The 20,551-nt window shown below is 29.2% G+C and overlaps 1 protein-coding gene across 1 annotated transcript; it reads left to right on the plus strand.

The window, feature by feature from the left end:
• The first annotated feature begins 8,250 nt into the window (after nt 1–8,250).
• On the plus strand, nt 8,251–9,723 carry LOC125812311 (uncharacterized). The gene has a single exon (XM_049491823.1). The coding sequence runs from the start codon at nt 8,375–8,377 to the stop codon at nt 9,572–9,574; it is 1,200 nt and encodes a 399-aa protein (XP_049347780.1). The 5' UTR covers nt 8,251–8,374; the 3' UTR covers nt 9,575–9,723.
• Nucleotides 9,724–20,551: the final 10,828 nt, after the last annotated feature.

Consider the following 20,551-nt stretch of genomic DNA (forward strand, 5'->3'; position numbering starts at 1 on the left):
GATTGTGTGTTGATATGGATTACATCATATTCTCATAAGTTGTCTTACCATGCCTTTTGCATTGGTTCTGAAACAGTGTGACAAGATTTATTGAGATGAGAATGTCGACATAAAATAATTCCGACGTGTTCTATATTGAGGGGTCGGGCCACACACTCCGTGGAATTTTCTATACTAAGGGGTCGGGCTAACCGCTCCATGACAAATACATGGACTGATAAGTTCCCCATGAATTTCGAACTGAGTCTCAGTGGATGTGTATCATAGGACGGACATACATCACTTTACGTGACATTTCATTGCATTTCATATCATTTCTAGTTGTGAACTTGTGAATGTTGTTGTGAAACTTGTGATTGATGGATTTAGTACCTTGTTGATGACCTATATTCGTTGAAATGTTATGATTGTGCTATTTGCTATGTGAGTTATGAACTGTTAGGTTAGGTTGATCTCTATGCAAGTTGTAGTTTGTGGAGGTTCGATTGGGATGAAACGAGTACTTGTATTCTATATGTTTTAACTTGTGTTTAGTAGTTTGCTTGCTGAGTACCATGTTGTTTGGTACTCACGCTTTGCTTTTACACTTGTATAAGTTATGAGTTCGGATCTTCGTGATTACACTTCTCCTTTATTTCATCTGAGGCTTTACTATAGAGACTTGAGAGGTAGTTGTTTGTCATCTCAGCATGTCCTCTTGCTCCTTTACTAGGTTCTTGTTCTACTTTAGAAACAATGACATTCGAGACTTGTATTTTCTTTTCAAATTCAGTTGTAATACATTAGAGACTTGTACATGTGATAACAAGTTTTAGGGTGATTATAAGATTGACTAAGTTATCTGTATTTATATTATTGATAGTTTATCTTTCATATTTCCTTCCTATTATTTTGGGTTTTAGGTTGACTTGTCTTGGTGGGATAAAACGAGTGTCATCACACCCATTTTTTTGGTCGTGACATTTTTATTCTGTCAATTTTAGGCATGATTATTTAAAAAATATTTATGATTTGTTTGAACAGCCACATGATAATTGAAATTGGTGTAATTACTAGCAACTTAGTAATTACACTGACTTGTCTGTTTACCACAGTGTTACAGTGTATTTATACATATTCTGTTTGGATGCACAATTGCAATCACAAGATTATATTAAATTTTAAAAATAAAAGTTAATTATTTAAAATTTACATTAGACAAATAAAAAACTTTATAAATGATATTAAATTAAATATTTAAGATATGTATTGTTTTTGAAAATATATTAATTAATAAACATATGTTCTTCACTAATATTACAAAAAAAATATTTGATTTATATTTTTCAAATTAGCATATTTCAATTGAATTAATCATAAAATAACACTTTGTTTGGATCATTGTTACCCATTGTATTGTATTGTATCGTTACTATAAATACAATGTTTGTTTTGATTGTTACTTAAAATGTATTGTATTGTTAAATTTAGTTGTTACGTAACAATAAAAAACCCTATTTTATGGAACAACCGATTTGGTGTGTTCCCATTGTTACTTAATTTCTTTTTCCAATTATATCTTTACATAATATTTCAAAATACTATTTTACCATTTACCTTATATTATTTAATTTTAGTCAAACCTCCTACCCTAGAATAATTAAGGATATTTCAGTAAATTTATAAATTACAATACAGTATGATACAATCAAACCAAACAATTAAAATGTTATTAAACAACAACAAACAACACAGTCTAGCCAAACATTGTATCTACCATACAGTACAATAGAGTACAATACATTATGAAATAATGGGTAACAATGATCCAAACAGAGTGTAAAAGTACAAGATTTCTATGACCATCATGAAATGCATGTTTGACAAAAAGATTAATATTATAAATAAAAATCTCATAAAATTTTAAAATATTTGACAAAAAGATAATCTATCAAGTCTAACTAAAAAATAAATGGCTTGCAATGTGAAGTCTCAAGTCAGTACTACTAAAACAAATGAAACTGAAAATATAACATAAGTTCTAAATTCAAAAAAAATTAACATAATAGTCTTATGTCAAATTTCAAAATAACATACATAAGTATGATTTAAAAGAAAAGGAAAACGTGAGTTTATAACCTTACTCAACAATGAAGTTTACTTTAATTTAAAAATTAGAATACTAACAAAATTATGCTAATAAAAAAAATAAACATGATATAAAAAATAAAAAAATACGAAAATTGCATGAAATCACATGAAAGAAATGTTGAGAATGAGAAAGAAATAAAATATAAATAATAAAATATATTTTTAGAAAATTTTAAAATAATAAAAATAAAAAAGAATATAAAATATAGAAATAAAAATAAATTAGAACAAAAAAATAAAAAAAATAAAAAACTAAAAGGTAATAAACTTGTAGTTACACCATGTAATTACCAACAATTCAGAACCCTCCATGAGAATCGGAAAATGTAATTATTATACCCAATTACCTGCTAACCAAATAATTACATGGTCAACCAATTAGGCCATAAATGTAATTACACTAAATTACATCAAATCTAGCTACTAGGGGTGACTTTCCAAACAGGTCCTTAGTGTCATCTTCGATAAGAATTACTTTTTTTATTTTGTATATTTCAGATAAAAAAAACAGTACAACATGAAAGTATGACACCATAAAGTATAAAATCATTATATTAAGGGAATGATAAAAAGGTGATATATAAATAAAAATACTTTTAAAATAATAAAAAATAAAATTTAACACTTGAAGTGTACACTTTTACGTCCTATGAATTAACGTCTTTCTTTTTCGCCACATAACATATATAATGTGCCCCGTTCTAAAACTAGCCCCAAAAAATACCTTTAAAGACACTGTTGAAGTTGACAGAATTAACCATCACAAAATCCATCTGTGACTTAAAATTATAGTTTAATGATTACTAATATTTCATTTGTTTCAAATTATTTATCTGATTATGATTTGAAATGAAACACAAGAAAATAAAAACTTTTGAGTTTTATGATTTGAAACTAAAAAGCGTTAGAATATATAAAAAAAACTTTTCAATATTATGACTTTAGACATATCATGTGAATATTTAGAATTAAGAAATTGTTGAAAAAGAAAAGCAATTTAAAAAAAATAAAGAAAAAAAGTAAAACAAACAAATAAAAACAAAGGGATTAGTAAAAGAAATTAACTACTATCCACTCACAACAGACAAGAAAATTACACTATCAACTCATTTTTAGAAATACTTATTTTCTTCTAATATATTCACATGTTATCAATATTTAAATAAAAATAGCAAAATAAGTATTATATGGTAACTTGGACTCTAAATTAATCATAGGAGTTTGTTCATAATTCTTATTTGACTTGTCAAAAATAAGAAGGATTCTTTCACCGTTTTCTTCGTCCTCATCATTTTCACCCTTATTCTCCATTAACACCATTGAAGCAATTTGAGACAATCATCACTGATAACTTGTTACTCATTTTTTAGAATCTAGACTGCTTAATCTTATAAAAGATTATTCAAAACTTATTAAGTCTTCTTGACAATATGAAAAAGTATTTGAATAGGTGCTTTCATTACTTTAGACTAAGTTTTCTATTCTTAGTTTATTCAATTAGCAAAAAAAATTAGCTAAAGATAATTTTTGATCCATATACCACCATATGTATTCCAATTTAAATAATACTCAAAATTGACAGTATCAAAATATTTGACCGTTATTTCAAAAAATAAATTTTAGATCTGTAAAATATGTTTTAACAAATAAAAAGAAAAGAAAGAAGAAGTATCATTAATCATTCAATGAGAAAATAATAATAATTAAATTAATAGAAATAAGTATTTCTAAAAGTAAATTGTCAATGTAAATTTCTTGTCCACGGATAGTAATTAATCTCTTAGTAGAATACACACTCTTCTTATATACTCCGTATATGCGTCTAAGTAATATACATCAATGAAATAGTATTAACTATTAAAGCATTGAAATAACTTATAAATAACTACAAACATTTTTTTTATTAAAATAATTTTTATACTATCACATAGAAGTAATAATTTCTATTATTAGTCTGTTTGTATATGTCGATATTTACAATAATAAGAACATATTTTGTGGAATCTCACAAAGTGGTAGAGTTTATAAAGGGTAGAATGAATACTTATTTTATTTCTATTTTGTATTGATAAAACGACTATTCTCCAAAGACCGTTAATTTAAGGAAAGCAAATCAAAATAGTAGTGGAAAGAAAAAAATGAGAGTGAAGAAAAACATTACGACTAAATAGAAAATCAATGTGGAGCATATATGCATGATATTGTAGCATCAACAATGTTCGATCACCTAAACATAGTAAATAACATATACTTAAAATTTTAAAAAGTACATGAATAGGTTAATACTACAATATACACTATTCTCTAGGCTATCACCAAGCCATAGACTACATGGATAGGGTAGTACTAAGACAACACTCGACTACCTACTAACATTTGCCTTTATTCGTAACCTTCACACATTCTTATCCAATGTCATGTTCATAATGAGTTGAAGATACGTCATATCTTATTTAATCGTGTCTCCTCAGTACTTCTTCGGCCTACATCTGTTACTCCTTATCTCCACTATAATCAGTATCTCACACCTCCTTACTCAAGATTTGCAGTTCTTCTTTTCACATGTCCAAACCACCTTAGTTTCCTTTTTCTCATCTTGTCTACAATAGAGGCCACTCACATTTTGTCTCGAATATTCTCATTCCCAATTCTATTGTTGCTAGTTAGTATGTCCACACATTCATTTCGACATCCTTATTTCCGCCACTTGCATATTTAAAACATAGAAATTCTTAACTGACTAACACTATTCCACATATAACACTAGTCTAAGCACCACTTTGTAGAATTTGCCTTTAAATTTTGGTGATACATTATTATCACACAAGACTCCACATACAAGCCTCCACTTCATTTATATTGCATAAATACGATGTACAATATTATCATTAAACTTATCATTTTCTTTGGATCAAAGACCCAAGATATTCAAATCTTTCTCTCTTGAAAATAATTTTCATATTAAGCCTCACTTTCACACCTGCCTCATGTGTCATATAACTGAATTTACATTTCAAATACTTTGTTTTAGTAGGCGTCTGGCCATGCGTTACCATATCACGATATGGTATCGTGAGATAGAATCAACGTTTGGACATGCGATTTTACGTTGATTCCATCTCATGATTCCATATCATGAGAGGTGATACCATATTCTCCAAAAACCATGATATGGAATTATATGGTAATTCCATATCATGATTTGAGATATTTTAATACAATAATTGATCCATGAGTTTATATTTTGTTAAAACAACCCCACATTTATATCTACTAACCATTTGTTTCATATGTAAATAAAATTTATAATCACATCATTACTTTTTAAAATTTATTATTCTAACCGACATAAAATTTATTATTCTCACCAACATATAGTCACTTTAACTCACACCTCACGATTGTAAAATTTAAGGTAAAATTTCAATCACATTAATAAATTTATTTTATGGCCTTAATAAGTGCACATTTATATTTTATGTGTAAGTTATTAGTATTTAGTTACATATTTCCTATCAACTTTGTTTAAAGAGATAATATTTATTTTATGACTTTGCATTGTCTTGGAAGCACTATTTTTATTACTCTTACAAACATTATTTTTATGAAGTGCATTTTATAATGCTTCCAATTTATTTTATGTTCACTAAACTAATATTGATGTATTTTTTATTTGGTAGGATTGTGTTGGTGCGATTGATGGAGCATATATAGAAGGGGAGGTTCCTAAAGCAATGCAACAAGCATATCGTAATCGCAAAGGAAGAACATCACAAAATGTCTTATGTGCTTGTGATTTTGATATGCGATTTACCTTTGTTGCTGCTGGTTGGGAAGGTACTGCCAGGGGCGTATTTAGATGGGATGCCGTGGGTTCACGTGAACCCATGCTCCCCTCTCTAGATCATATATAATAGTGCTATATTTTTTTAAAATATTTAAATATAGATGTGTGAACCCACATTTAAAGTATTATATAATAATACAATAATGATTGAGTGCATCTCTCTAAGTAAGGATAAAAATTCAAGTCTTATATCCATTTTGTCATTTTGAGTAACACCTCCCCAAGTTGTTATCGTTATACTTTTGACGTTTCAACTAATTTTTCTTTTGTTTTTTTTCCTTTAATCTTTCAAAATTTTCAAGTGCCTTACATTGGAAGTTCCTAAAAAACTTTGCACTATAAGATTTTTATATAATTAAATCAAATGTGTATATTAAAATTTAACATTAATAGTATTATATATTTTGGACCTATAATTTTTAAAAATTTAATGGTTCATATTAAGAACCTAAAAGTCAAACTTATCAAATTTATACTTAAGATGCATTTTTTTTGTATTCATGCACCCATCTTGACGAATTCCTGGATACGCCTCTGGATACTGCACATGATAGTAAAGTACTTGAGAATGCACTTGTTGAACCAACGTCACAATTTCCATTTCCACCACATGGTAACTTTAAATTACATCCTTAGAATAAATATTATTTATTTACACAAAGCTGTCTCATTTACGTCACATATACTTTTAGTAATTCTTTATAAAATGTTTTTTGGTAGATAAATATTATGTTGTTGATGCTGGTTTCCGAAACACAAAAGGATTTTTAGCTCCATACAAAGGACTACGCTATCATTTGCAAGATTACCGAGGAAGTGAAAGAGAGCCTCAAAATGCCAAAGAACTATTTAATTATAGGCATTCATCTTTGCGCAATGTGATTGAACGGACTTTTGGAGCTTGGAAAAATAGATTTAGAATACTGAAACAAGGCATGAACCATTATGATATTGATACACAAGTGAAAATTGTCATAGTTTGTGCAGTGTTACATAATTATTTGCGAGAATACCAAAGTAGTGATGAAATATTTATGGTCTATGAATATGAAGATATAGTTGCAGAGGATATTGACCAACAAATGGCTCAAAGTAACAATGTTGGTACGTCTTCTCGGTCACATGATCGAGAAATGCAAGTTTAACGTGAGAAAATTGTCCGTACTATATGGGAGGATTATACTAAAGACTAGTATACTACAATTTATGTTCAATTTTTTTTATTAAATTAAAGTTAGATGAAACAATTACTTAAGTGGAAAACAAATAACTTTGTAATAATTTATTATGAGATTTTATAATTTTTTGTTTATTTGATAAGATTGAATAAACAATTGGGGCTATTTTAATAGTTTTACAACTTATGAGATTTTTATGTTTATGAGAAATTTACAACACAAAATTTTCATATTGCATGTCCAAACAAACCTTCAATTTCATCTCATTATTCCATATCATGATACCGTATCGCATGGCCAAACGGGCCCTTAGTCTTACTTAACTTGAATTCTTTAGGCTTCCGAGTCTATCTTCACGCTCCCAACCTATTGTTAATTCTAATGCAAGTTTTCTCAATCAAATAATATTGTCTGCAAATAACATACACCAACACACCTACCATGAATATGTGGCATGAATTCATCCATCGCCTAGGTGAATAGAAATTGACTAAGTGCTAATCTCTAATGCGACCCCATCTCGATTGGAAAGTGCTTCGAATCTCCCGTATTGTTCTCAACCTAATATTAACTCCATCATACATATTCTTAATCACCCTAATGTAAGCCATCAATATATCTTTGGATTCAAAGCATCTCTAGAGGACTGGACTTTATCGTAAACCTTCTCAAAGTTAATGAACACCATACATAAGTTCTTTTTTCTTTTTCTATATTTCTCCATTAGTCTCCATAAAAGATGAGAAAATTTGGAGAACACATGATGAAACTTGACCAAAAACTTCACTCCAATATGATTTGCCACGAATATTTGAAAATTTAAGGCGAAACGATAGCTCAGTAGTTGATGGCTAGGATATGAATCCAAATGGTATAATACGTTGAAACATATATAAAATTATTATTTTTATACGTACATGTAATAGGTCGTAGGGGTTTCTCTTGTCTTGTTTGATCAGTTTTAATTATATCAGTTAGTCAGGTTGGCACGTGCTCCTGGGGACTACCATTTCTTCCTTCATTCAATGCCATAACTTCTCTTCTATTTTCTGTATTGCTTTCATTTACACCACCATTTGACCATTTTTGCCTACTTCTTCTCTTTTTTAATCCTTTCTTCAAGTTATTAAGGAGGCTCTAGTAGCAGTTGTTTTCAGCAAGAACAAGACAAGTAATGTATAGTAAATAACAGAGCAGAAACAGAGTTAGTTAAGCTGCAATGGTGATGGAAGGGATTGAAGAAGACATGGGTGATGGTAATATGATATGTACAAATCATCCTTACAAGAACAATACCCCAGGTGGGATCTGTGCTTTTTGCCTTCAAGAAAAGCTTGGAAAACTTGTTTCTTCCTCTTTTCCTTCTGCCATTTTCCCTTCTTCTTCCTCTTCTTCTACTCCTTCTTTTAGATCTGATCATTTTGCTGTACCTACCACTTCCACTACTACTACTGCTACTACTACCTCAACACTACCATCACTCCAAACCAACCAAACCAACAACAACAACCAAGCAAATGTTTGTAATAATCACTATGGGAAAATGAGGAAATCAAGAATGCCTTTTCTCTTGAGTAGCCATTATAACAAGAAGAAAAAAGATGGTGGTAATAGTAATGGTAGTGTTATTGCTACTATGAAGAGAAGCAAGTCTACAACAATTCCTAGAAATGGTATGCATTTCTTGAATGAAGAAGAAGAAGACAATAATACTCCTCACAGGAGAAGGTTCTGGTCATTTCTCTACTACTCATCTTCTTCTAAGCAGCAGCATTCCAAGAAAACTGAAAGAAACATGACTTTTCCTTCAGTTGGGAATGGTTCTATGAGGTCAAAGAAGAAAGAAGAAGAGTTTGTTGTGGTGGAAGAGAATGAAAATGAGAGTAGTCCTGCAGTTGATAGAAAAGTATCTAGATCTAGATCTGTTGGCTGTGGAAGCAGAAGCTTTTCAGGTGATTTCTTTGAAAGAATCTCAACTGGTTTTGGAGATTGTACTTTGAGAAGAGTTGAGTCTCAAAGAGAAGGCAACAACAAGTCTAAAATTCATCACAGAAACAGTGGTGCAGCAGGAGCAGCAGGGGCAGGGCAAGATTGTATCAAAGAAAGAGTTAGATGTGGTGGACTATTCAGTGGTTTTATGATAACTTCTTCATCATCATCTTCATCATCTTCATCTCATTGGGTTTCATCTGAGGAAAATATGAATGGGAAATCCAGCATAGCTCCTGTGGGACAACAACAACAACAGCAGCTTGTACATGGAAGGAACAGAAGTTCTTGGGGATGGGCATTTGCAAGTCCAATGAGAGCTTTCAGTAAGACATCATCATCATCAAATGGGAAAAGAGGTGCATCAAATAAGAATGCTACTACTCCTAATTTGGCAGCTATTCCTTCTTTGCTGACTGCCAGAGGCTAAAACAAAAGGGCTCTCTTTTCCTCTATTCTACTACTTTTATTTACTAAGTTCAATTAGCTACTGATACTACTATAGAAATTTTACATTGTTCTTGTTTGAAAACTCTGTTTATTTGTCAAGTGTGATCCATGCTTATCTCTTTTGGTAAACTACCCCTTTTTTCTCCTGCTATTGAGGTTGATGTTGATCTTTTCTTAATTGTTTTGCTTTTGTGGAGTAAATAGGATACCACTTCTTTTTATGTCTATTGTAAAATTGAAATAATTGGTTGAATGAAAATGCATGTAGTTTTTTTTCAGGAGGTGGAGTGGTGGTAACTCACAAATGATGAGTGTGTACTTTCTTTGTTCTATTATTGGGAAATATTTTAGAATGATCCAATCCAATCATTAACTACATGTTTGTTGTTCATGGCAAATTGCTTATAGGACTCTTTTTGAATGGAAAGAATTGCTATTTTTGTTGATGCTAACTAAGCCTCAAAGATGGAAACTTTTTGAATGGAATGAAATTGTTATTTTTGTTGTTGCTGTTATGTAATGTTATTATGGCTAAAATTAACCTTTGTTTTTATTGATTTTGGTGACCTTGTGGTAGGTAGTGTGTCAAAAGATATTTGTTTGGAATTCATATTGTGGTAGAGTTTTGATTTATATGCAGGGTTGGGACTAAGAAGAAGACCTTCAGAGAAGCAATTTATTTTACTTTTAACCACATTAGGGATCAAATATGGCTTATCCCTCTTCTATATGTGAATTTAAACAAATTTTATATATGTTTCTTTTCCTCTAGACATTTGAGGGTAATGTGCAATTTTTTTTTTCTTGTAGTTAAAAGAAGAGAAATGATTGTAACTAGTTGCATGTGTGCAAAGAGCAAGTTTAGGATCTTGATGGGGATGGTTGGAGTGATCCCTTACTTTAATGCATGGCTTTTGTGGTAGAATTTTTTATACAAAATCACAATCTATAGATATTTGTATTGTGTATTGTGGAACCCTTTTCCCCCTAAGTTGTCTCCATCTAGGAGTCTCACTAGTTTATGTGCCACCCTTTTAGCTGGCCAAAAGTCAAGAAAATCCATTAATAATGAGTTGCTAAGTATCATGTCACTAACTCATGTGCAAGGATTCATAGACACATCATATCATTGTTAAAATTAAAGGGTGTTGAGAATTATTAGAAAAGAAAGGTTTTGTAGAAGCAAAGACTCGAGCTTTGGGTCAAAATATAAGCACATGCTTGGTAGATGGGACACATGCCAAAAGGTCTAAATCAAAGTAACAAGTGAACAAAACACCCAATGTAAGCTTGTCTACCTAGCATTAGTGTTTGCATTCACTTCAAGTCTCTCTATTCTCTTTGTCACTAGCTGTGATTTTTTTAAAAGAAAATAATAAAAAAGACTTTTTTCTGCATCTTAGATCCATCATCAACTTGCCTTAACAAAACCTCTCACTCCATTGGAAGTTGGATTCCAAAATTGCAATTTTAACCAATGAGAGAAGTGGTTTTAGCTTGGTTTTAGTGGAAAGACTTTGTTAGGATTTACCTTGAATTTCCTAACTTATTTGGATTTTACCCAATTGTGTTTTAATTCAAAAGGTTTTCTTTGGTACAAAAGATTTCTTGGTGGAAAATGACTTTTCTATCCTTTTCTTGGAGAAGTTTTGAACCTTATAAATGGATCATTTCTTCTAATACCATAATACAATAACATTCACAAGTAGTCATTAAAGAGTCTTGTTTGGGAGGAAATTTTCTCTCAATTGTATTATGCTTTCATTCATATTAGTTTTCTCATATGTAGATTATTAGTCAAATCATATCAATATATTATATGCGTCTTTAAAATAGTTTTCTTTACTTCTTTGTTGTTTGACTTATTGCTAACATGATTTGTAAATTATTAGATTTTGCATGACGTCTTGATTATTTCTATCTGAACAAGTGGTATCAATGCCAAATGATCCAATGGTTAGGTGAGACTGAGGATATGTTCAAATCAAGTTGCAACCAATTTAATTAATGATAATAAAGTTTTTTTTTTCAAGAGACTAGATGTGGAGAAGAACATAATTTTTGTAAGACAAAATGATTTGCTAATACAGCCAAACAACATGAATTTCCATCAAATTAATTGATGTCTAAAACATTATTTATGTAAAAGCTTAACCCCATTACCTGTTAATTCATACCAACTCATAAACAGAAAGTTTCTTTAGCCCTTTGCTAATCCACATAATAGTATTATTGATACTCTACTAACTTAAAATGTCAAGATATGAATAATGACCTCTACATTTTATTTGAAGCAATATATAAATAATAGAAGAAGAGATAATGAAGTTATGATAGATGAAAGGTATATGATTGCAAAGGAGGGACCCCAAGTGCATAAAGACAATGGAAAAAAGGCTGTTGGAGAAAATAGTGATGTTGTTGGAGCAGGACATTAGACATGATATGATCTATCTAATAAACTCCACTCCAAAAGGACCTGTACTTATTTAGCACCCACCAATACTGTACATAAAGAGACAACACATCACTTGGTTAAATATTTTGTGGCCCTCTTTAAAGTGTTTGGTATTGATGTGAGATACCCAATATTTTCTACACAAACATTGAATGCTAAAATCTTTACTCCCAAAACCCAAAGATCTATTTAGCTGCAGGACATGGGACAGACTTTTAAGCCTTAGGCCCCCAACAACCACACCTAAAATGTTTCCCCCCTTCTATATAACTTCTTTTTTCCCCTCACCGTAGAGTGTTAATTAAGTGAGACGTTTTAAAAAAAAGTGACGAATAGTTTAGACAAATACTCATGCTTGTTTGGTCGAAAACAAGTTAGGGATTAACTATTTTAAAAATATTATCCCAATCAAATATATTATAAACTCATCCTAAAATTAATTCTATAATTAGTTATCCCTTATCATTTACACCAAGGCGAGCCCTTAATGATTAAGAGTATGTTTTAAGGGAGGTATAAAAACTTCAAAGATTTATAAGAGAAGAAATATAAAAGTTTGTTGCTATAGTCAAGATTGAATCTTGTTTAGACAATATTTGAGAGTTGAGGCCCAAAATACAAGATACATCCATGATTGTGCATGACATACCTGCATACATCGTTCTCACTAAAGCTTATGAGTTTCATTTTCTATTTACATTATTATGCTGTACAAAGTGTATTCTCTTAGCTTGGAAAATTGATCCCCTCTAATATATATACACACATTATTTGTTGAATCTACAAGTGTCGAAATATCCATGAAAATATTACTTACTCATTTATTAACTCGGCCTATTTAAATTGCATAATATAGTCTAAATTAACCCATGAAAAACTTTGTTAACATACTTTAAAGAACTTTTTTTGTTTCGTATGTTATATATAATTATAATAAAGTAAAATTATTTTATTAGGTAATTATAATATCATAAGAAAATAAATATATGAAATCTTGATTAGAGTTGAACATGTTGGGCTATAATCCATAAATTAGTCCATTTTGACCCATTCCATTTCAGCCAATATATTTTTAATAGTTAACTCTTATTAACTCAATTCATTTTAATTCGTTTAAATTAAACTCAATATGTTCATTTGATACTTTAGTAGATATCCCCACCCCCCTCCCTCCCTCCCCCAATTTTTTTTTTTATTTACTTCTCTAAGTATTAAAATTTGTTAGTTAAGACCTAACTATATCACTGGCCTATAATGGAAAAAGAGAACTCCTTTTTACTTCTTTCAAAAACAGAAAGAACATAATAATTGTAGTTACATATATACCCTACTTGTAAATGCATGTGGAAATGAGAAGAGTAGTCCAGAAAATAAAAAAAATTGGTTGCCCCACATAGGGGCGGAGCTAACAAGAAATTGACAGAAAATTATATTATTAATTAATACATAGTTAATATTATATTTTAGGTATATATATAACACATGTTGAAACCCTTGAACCTCTTGTGTGTTTACTTTTTATATTTCGAACCTCTTAGAGAAAATTCTTGAATCCGTCACTAGTTTCATGAAATTAATTTTATCAAAGCATTAAATGGGAAGGGGTGGGTGGGTTTTTCTGCTCGTTATGTCTATTTCACATTCGTTAGAGCTTACGTACACCAAGAGTAGACAAATAATGGAAAGCAACCATTCATGGCCAACTTATCAGTTGAGGATAACTCACAAGATCCTGCTACCATGTCTGCTACTGTTTGTTTATGGCACAGGATTTCACACCACCCCTTTCCATTATTTTTTCCTCCTCATTTCCCTATGATCTTTATTACTAGGGGAAAAAGGATTAAAAAAATATCTCTAACGTATGAAAAATGATTCTATTTTATTTTATTTTTTTCACTTTTTAGTCTAATAATACTTCCAACATTTCTTTTTTTGGTTTTAAGAATATTGTTAGGAAACACCTGACTGACTTTCTCTCATACTTAGAGTTGCCTTTTTTTGGTGAAAAAACTCCTCAATATTTGACTCTTGGAGGAAAAAAAATGGACTTGTATGATAATATAGTTATTAAAAAAGTCTTGTTTAAGGGGGGATGTTTTTCTTAAGTTCTAGTTGCTTATAATTCAAATAACAATTGTATGGCTTGAAGAAAATTCATACCAGAATTAAAGTAATGTAAAGAGGAAAGAAAGAACCCTAAAAATCTCCAACCATGACATTTGTAGTTACATTATAGTTATGTTATTATAATAAACAAACAAAACTTTATAATTATTATATCGTGTAATTACTACCTTAGTAATCGTATCAAATTCAATTACAAAATAAATCTTCAAACAAACCCTTAATTGTAGTTAATTAAAATTAAAAAATTCTTTAAATTAATTATTTTGATATAATATTTGATTTGTTATAAACATTAAAATGTGAGTAGGTTTTTCCTCTTATCAATTCTGAATTTTTTTTCTGACAACTTTCGTCATTCAAAATGTCCTTTTAATAATACTTTTTCTTAGATATTCTATTTTTTTGGGACTATAATTAACTATTTGAATTTTATGGAGAAAGTGATAAAGCAATGTAGTGAATGTGCTTTTTGTTTTTTGCAATTATTAGTTTCACTTCATGAAATTCAAGAACTAAAATAGCCGTCGCAAACTTTGTTTGGAGCTTGGGTGTGTTTGATCACAAGAAAGAAAAAAGAGTCGAAATGAATGATCAAAATAGAATTGAGGATTATCAACACTTGTCCAAAACCTCTTGTTTCTTATTGAATTTGAATGAATGTAATTTTTTAGCAAAAATTACCATTTTTTTTACGTTTGTCATTAGTCATATATATATTTCATTAATTTATTGACTCATAAAAGCTTCTAACATTTTTTTGGTCTCAAATATACCTCTAAGCAAGTAAAAAAATGTGTAATTACATCTTTACACGGCTTTTACCATTAGTGGGAGGACTAAATTTGAACTTTGTTAACTGTTTAGAGATATACTTGAGATAAAAACTAATGCTTGGAGCCATAGTAAAATTAATTTTACCAGTGGATAGTGTAATTTTATTGAATTTAATTTTATAAAAAAATTGAATTATATTAAATTTAATATATATATATTAGTCTAGATAAATATTGTGGATTAATTAAGTTTAATGACATTTTAAAATTAGAATCCAATTTTGTTGGGCTAATTCATCAAATTGGATTACAAATAATGAATCTACTTTCCTAAGCTCAAAATATCATCTTATTCTGGAGGCCCAATTTGATATCACGTGTCATGCCAAGTCAAAATAGAGGAGTCAATAGAATTATGCCACATATTAAAATGACACAACATATCTGGTCAAATCAAATGATCAGTGCAAATGTCTCGTGTGTATAAGTGACATGTTTTAATCAATCAAATATTTTCATGTCAGCTTAAATCTGATTGACTAAGAGTTCTTTTTCATCACAACTCTTCCATTCCACAACTATAAATAAAAATTTCATCATTAAGAAAAGACACCAAACTTATAACAAGAAGTTAGGAAGAGCTCATGCATCAAACACTTCAGAGTTCTCTACAATCCACAAACATTCACCAAGTATTTCTCTAAAAGTTCTAGGGATCAAAACGATATTTCAAGATCAAGCTTTAAGATTGTTGATTTCAAGCACAAGTCTACTAAATTCAATATTAAACTCAAAGGTCCTTGAGTTTACTTTTAAAAGAAGACTAGGATGATTAGCAAAAATTATATATCCACTATATTTAAAATCAAATACTATGATTATTATGATATTTTTCTATTATTTTTCGATACAAATCTTATTATCTACACTACCGAAATATAGTCTCTTTTATCTTATCATTTGAGTAATTAGGGGCCGCTTAGTTATAATATGGTATAAGATACATCTTATTCATGTATAAAAAGTTGTATTGGTTTTACTATGTTTGGTAGAAGTTTTGTATTAGGTATAAAAATCAACACAACTTATACCATATTTTGTTGGTAGGATTCTAAATATTGTATAAAAGTTATTTATGTATAAGTTTATATAGTGTTTGGTTGAATTTTTTGTAGTCCTACATAATTAATATCAACATAACTTATGAGAATCTATATATAAATTATGCGAGGTAAAAGGTGGAATAAGTTATGTGCATATTAGTTATACACGTATTAAAATAGTAAATTACACATTTACCCTATTACATTATTTTTATTGAGAACTTTACTGTTTTCCTAACATGTTTGTTTTTTTATTTCTTATTATATACGGACAGTATACGTACAATTTTTATTTATTTATGTAAATATAAATATTTTATTAATATTAGAAATTGGATTGTATACATTTTGACTGCACACATGCTAATCAAATATTAGCACTATATATTATTCAATGTATTCCACATATTTAATTAACATGTATTATTATTTTGTAAATAATATATATTAATATACAACAAATTCAATATTTAAAAGTCAATAATTCATGTATTGTAATTTTTATATAATTGAATATTATATGCATAACGAATATCTGCACTGTTAATATTCACATAACTAAATTTTATATAATTAAATTCTGCAAAATTAATGTCTACATAAGTTAATCCTGCATAACTAATATCTCCATAACTCTAACCGATAACCGGCAGTTATTGCAAAATTGTCAGTTATCCACCACCTTCCTTATAATTGAGCAACAATTGTCAGTCTTTAAATAATTGCCACTAAGGCTACATTATTCTCCTTTACAAATTGACAACCTATAATTCCTCCTAGTTATAGTACCTTATTTCTCCTGTATATTTTTTCCACAACTAAGAAAACAGTGAATATTGATTTAAAAATTTTCGACCTCAAATGGAGGTCGGTAATTTCTGACCTTCACAGATCGGTATTTACAAGTAGTCGGTTTTTATGCAAAATAAAGCGGAAAAACCAAATTTCGAGCTCTGGAGGTCGGAATTTTTCCCGAAAAAAATGAATTAAAATAAAAACCGACCTTTTGAGTTGGTATTAAACAAATAAATCTCAATTAAATATAAAAACAAATAATACCGACTTCCGTATGTCGGTAAAATTAAATAGTATGTAAAAAATAAATTAATATAAAATACCGACCTCATGAGGTCGGTATTTTTTATATTTAATTGAGAAAATAATACCGACATCAAGAGGTCAGTTTTTATTTCTGGGAAAAATTTCGACCTCCTGAGGTCGAAATTTGGTTATTTTGCATAAAAACCGACTTCTTGATGTCGGTTATAATACCGACTTCCGAATGTCGGTAAAATTAATAGTATGTAATTAAAATACAGACCTCATGAAGTCGGTATTTTTTCTAATTACTATTAATTAAAGTGACATCCGGAGGTCGGCATTTTTTACTTTTAAAAGCGACATCTGGAGGTCGGTATTTTTATTTCATCTATTACTTTTAAAAGCGACATCCGGAGGTTGGTATTTTTATTTCATCTATTACTTTTAAAAGTGACATCCAGAAGTCGGTTCATTTTACACCTATAACAATTTTGTATACTATGAAATTACGTTGATATGAAAACCGACTACTTATGCAAAATAAAGCGGGAAAACCAAATTCCGACCTCAGGAGGTCGGAATTTTTCCCATAAAATGAATTACAATAAAAACCGACCTCTTGATGTCGGTATTATTTTCTCAATTAAATATAAAAAATAAAATTGAGAAATATTTTGATTTAATTTTATTTAAATCGTCTTCCGAAGGACGATTTTGTGTAAAATAAAAAACAAAAAAATTATAATACCGACTTTCGGAAGTCGGTAAAATTAAATAGTATGTAATAAATTAATATTTTCAATTAACTTTAAATAAATCGTCTTCCGAATGACGGTTTTATACAAGTTAAAAAATAATTTAATATAAAATACCGACCTCCCGATGTCAATATTATTTAATTAGCATGATTACTTTTATTTATCTTAAAATTTAATGTGATACCGACCTCATGACGTCAGTATTTTTTATTAAATCTAATTACTTTTAATAAAAGCGACATCTGGAGGTCGGTTTGTTTAAGATATTCCTATTAATAATCATAATTTTGCTATTGTGCATAATACTAAAATTTCATTTTACACCTACAATTAATTGTTCAAAAAGTGTAACAATTTTGTATACTTTTATAAATAAAAGGTTAGAATTTGTGGAATAAATAAAAATATATCTATAATCCATATTTAGAGTATGAAACTACGTTGATATGAATTAGGAGATAATTATACTTATATTTCTAGAGTAATGTACAAATTCTATCAGTCCGTCGTCTAATCATGAACTTAATATCTGATGTCATGATGTAGAGGTGAAGAGGTAACATATAATCCATTCGAGTATGAAATGCGAGATAGTATTATTATATACGTTCGATCTAATTGAATGGATGTTAAGTGTAGTGATAACCTCCTAATTATGATGACATGTAAACGATACTTTATCGGAGTATGAAATACATTGATTAATTATATACTCCTCGAGTAGTTTAACAAATCAAGTCTTATATACTAGTGGTTTAGATATGAAATACATTATCAATTAAAGAAATACCGATGATCAATTCAAGGAGATTTATATATTACATTTGATTTTGATAAACTTTTGTTGATCAATAAAATTAAATTTATATAATTAGGAGTTATATAATTAAATTTATAAAATTAACTTGATCGATAAATTAAATTTATTAAATTAAACTTTTGTTGATGAATAAAATTATAAATTTATATAATTAGGAGTTATATAATTTAAATTTATAAAATTAACTTGATCGATAAATTAAATTTATCAAATTAAACTTCTGTTGATGTGTAGTTAAATTTTATATATATATATATATATATATATATATACTCCTCGAGTAGTTTAACAGACCAAATCTTATATACTAGTGGTTTAGATATGAAATACATTATCAATTAAAGAAATACCGATGATCAATTGAATGAGATTTATATATTAAATTTGATATTGATAAAATTTTGTTGATCAATAAAATTAAATTTATATTATTAGGAGTTATATAATTTAAATTTATAAAATTAACTTGATCGATAAATTAAATTTATTAAATTAAACTTCTGTTGATGTGTAGTTAATATATATATATATATATATATATATATATATATATATATATATATATATATATATATATATATATATATATTTGATATTGATAAACTTTTGTTGATCAATAAAATTAAATATATATATTTTGGAGTTATATAATTTAAATTTATAAAATTAACTTGATCGATAAATTAAATTTAATGTATTATATATATATATAAATCGACCTCATTCGGTGAGTGATGATTTTGTGATATTTGTTGACACCCAATTTGATAAACCTACAACTCTTTCGGAAGTGCTATTCGATTAAAACGTATTTTCAAAACATATTTCGGGTTTAAAATTGTAATCGATTTTGGCTAAAAATTACATATTTTAGTATGCAATAATTTATAAAAATTATTATTAAATTATTATATTTATCGATAGTTAAACTCGAAACAATTACTTTACTTATTTATTTAAATGTTTTTAAAAATTTAGGTGTGTTTAATTATATGAAAATTCTTTAATATGTGTAATATTTTATTAATTGAATAACATCTCCTTAATCTTCTCTTAAATCATTTAACTCGTAGCCTAATATATTCGATTGTATTTCAATTCTAGTCCTTTCTTATTCAATCTGTTTCAATTCTAGCTACTTCAATTCAAATTCTTTATTTCAATTATAGCCACTTGTTGATTTCAAATTTAGCCTATTCTTGTCTCAATTTTTTTCAAGACTCTAATTTCCATTTAATCTCAACCATCTATCAAAATTCGAGATCAAATCCTAGTCGCCCATCTTCATCTAATCAATGGTCAGATTGAATCTTTCCCACTTTCCTATTTTTCAATCTAAAAGACCCAAACCCTTAAATAGTGTTCATTCTTTTCCTCCTCTCAAAGAAGAGCAGCCGCAGCGAGGCCTCTCTCGTCTCCAATAGCTCCAGCGAGTCACGCGAAGCGGTAGGCTCCGAGCAGCCGCCGCCTCCTCCGTTCCCCTCTCCTCTCCCCTTTTCGACTAACGAATCCAGCTCAGCCGCACCCCTCTCTCACTCCCGACCCATCCCCGACCGGCGCTGCAACAACAGGTCGCGCCACCATCCCGATCGGTGAGCCGCCTCGATCAGCAGGAATAACAACAGGTCACAGCAGTAGCGCATAAGCAGCAGCAGCAAATTCTGACCGCAGCTACAAACAGAGGGAGTATACATCAAAACTCACTGCGGCAGTGACAGATTAAGAGGGTAAGTTTATCTTACTTGATTAATTTTAATTCATTCTTCTCCAATCTATTCATGTGGGTCTTTATATCTGCCTATTTATATTTATATTTGCTGTGAAAATATAGACTGGTCAACGGACAGAGATTGACTTTTGGTGGCTACTCTATA

This window comes from Solanum verrucosum, unplaced genomic scaffold (assembly GCF_900185275.1).
Source record: "Solanum verrucosum unplaced genomic scaffold, falcon-dt-bn FXZP01000115.1, whole genome shotgun sequence".
Lineage (NCBI taxonomy): Eukaryota > Viridiplantae > Streptophyta > Magnoliopsida > Solanales > Solanaceae > Solanum > Solanum verrucosum.

Coding starts and splice junctions, on each gene's coding strand:
- LOC125812311 (XM_049491823.1), top strand. CDS start 8,375: ATGGTGATGGAAGGGATTGAAGAAGACATGGGTGATGGTAATATGATA.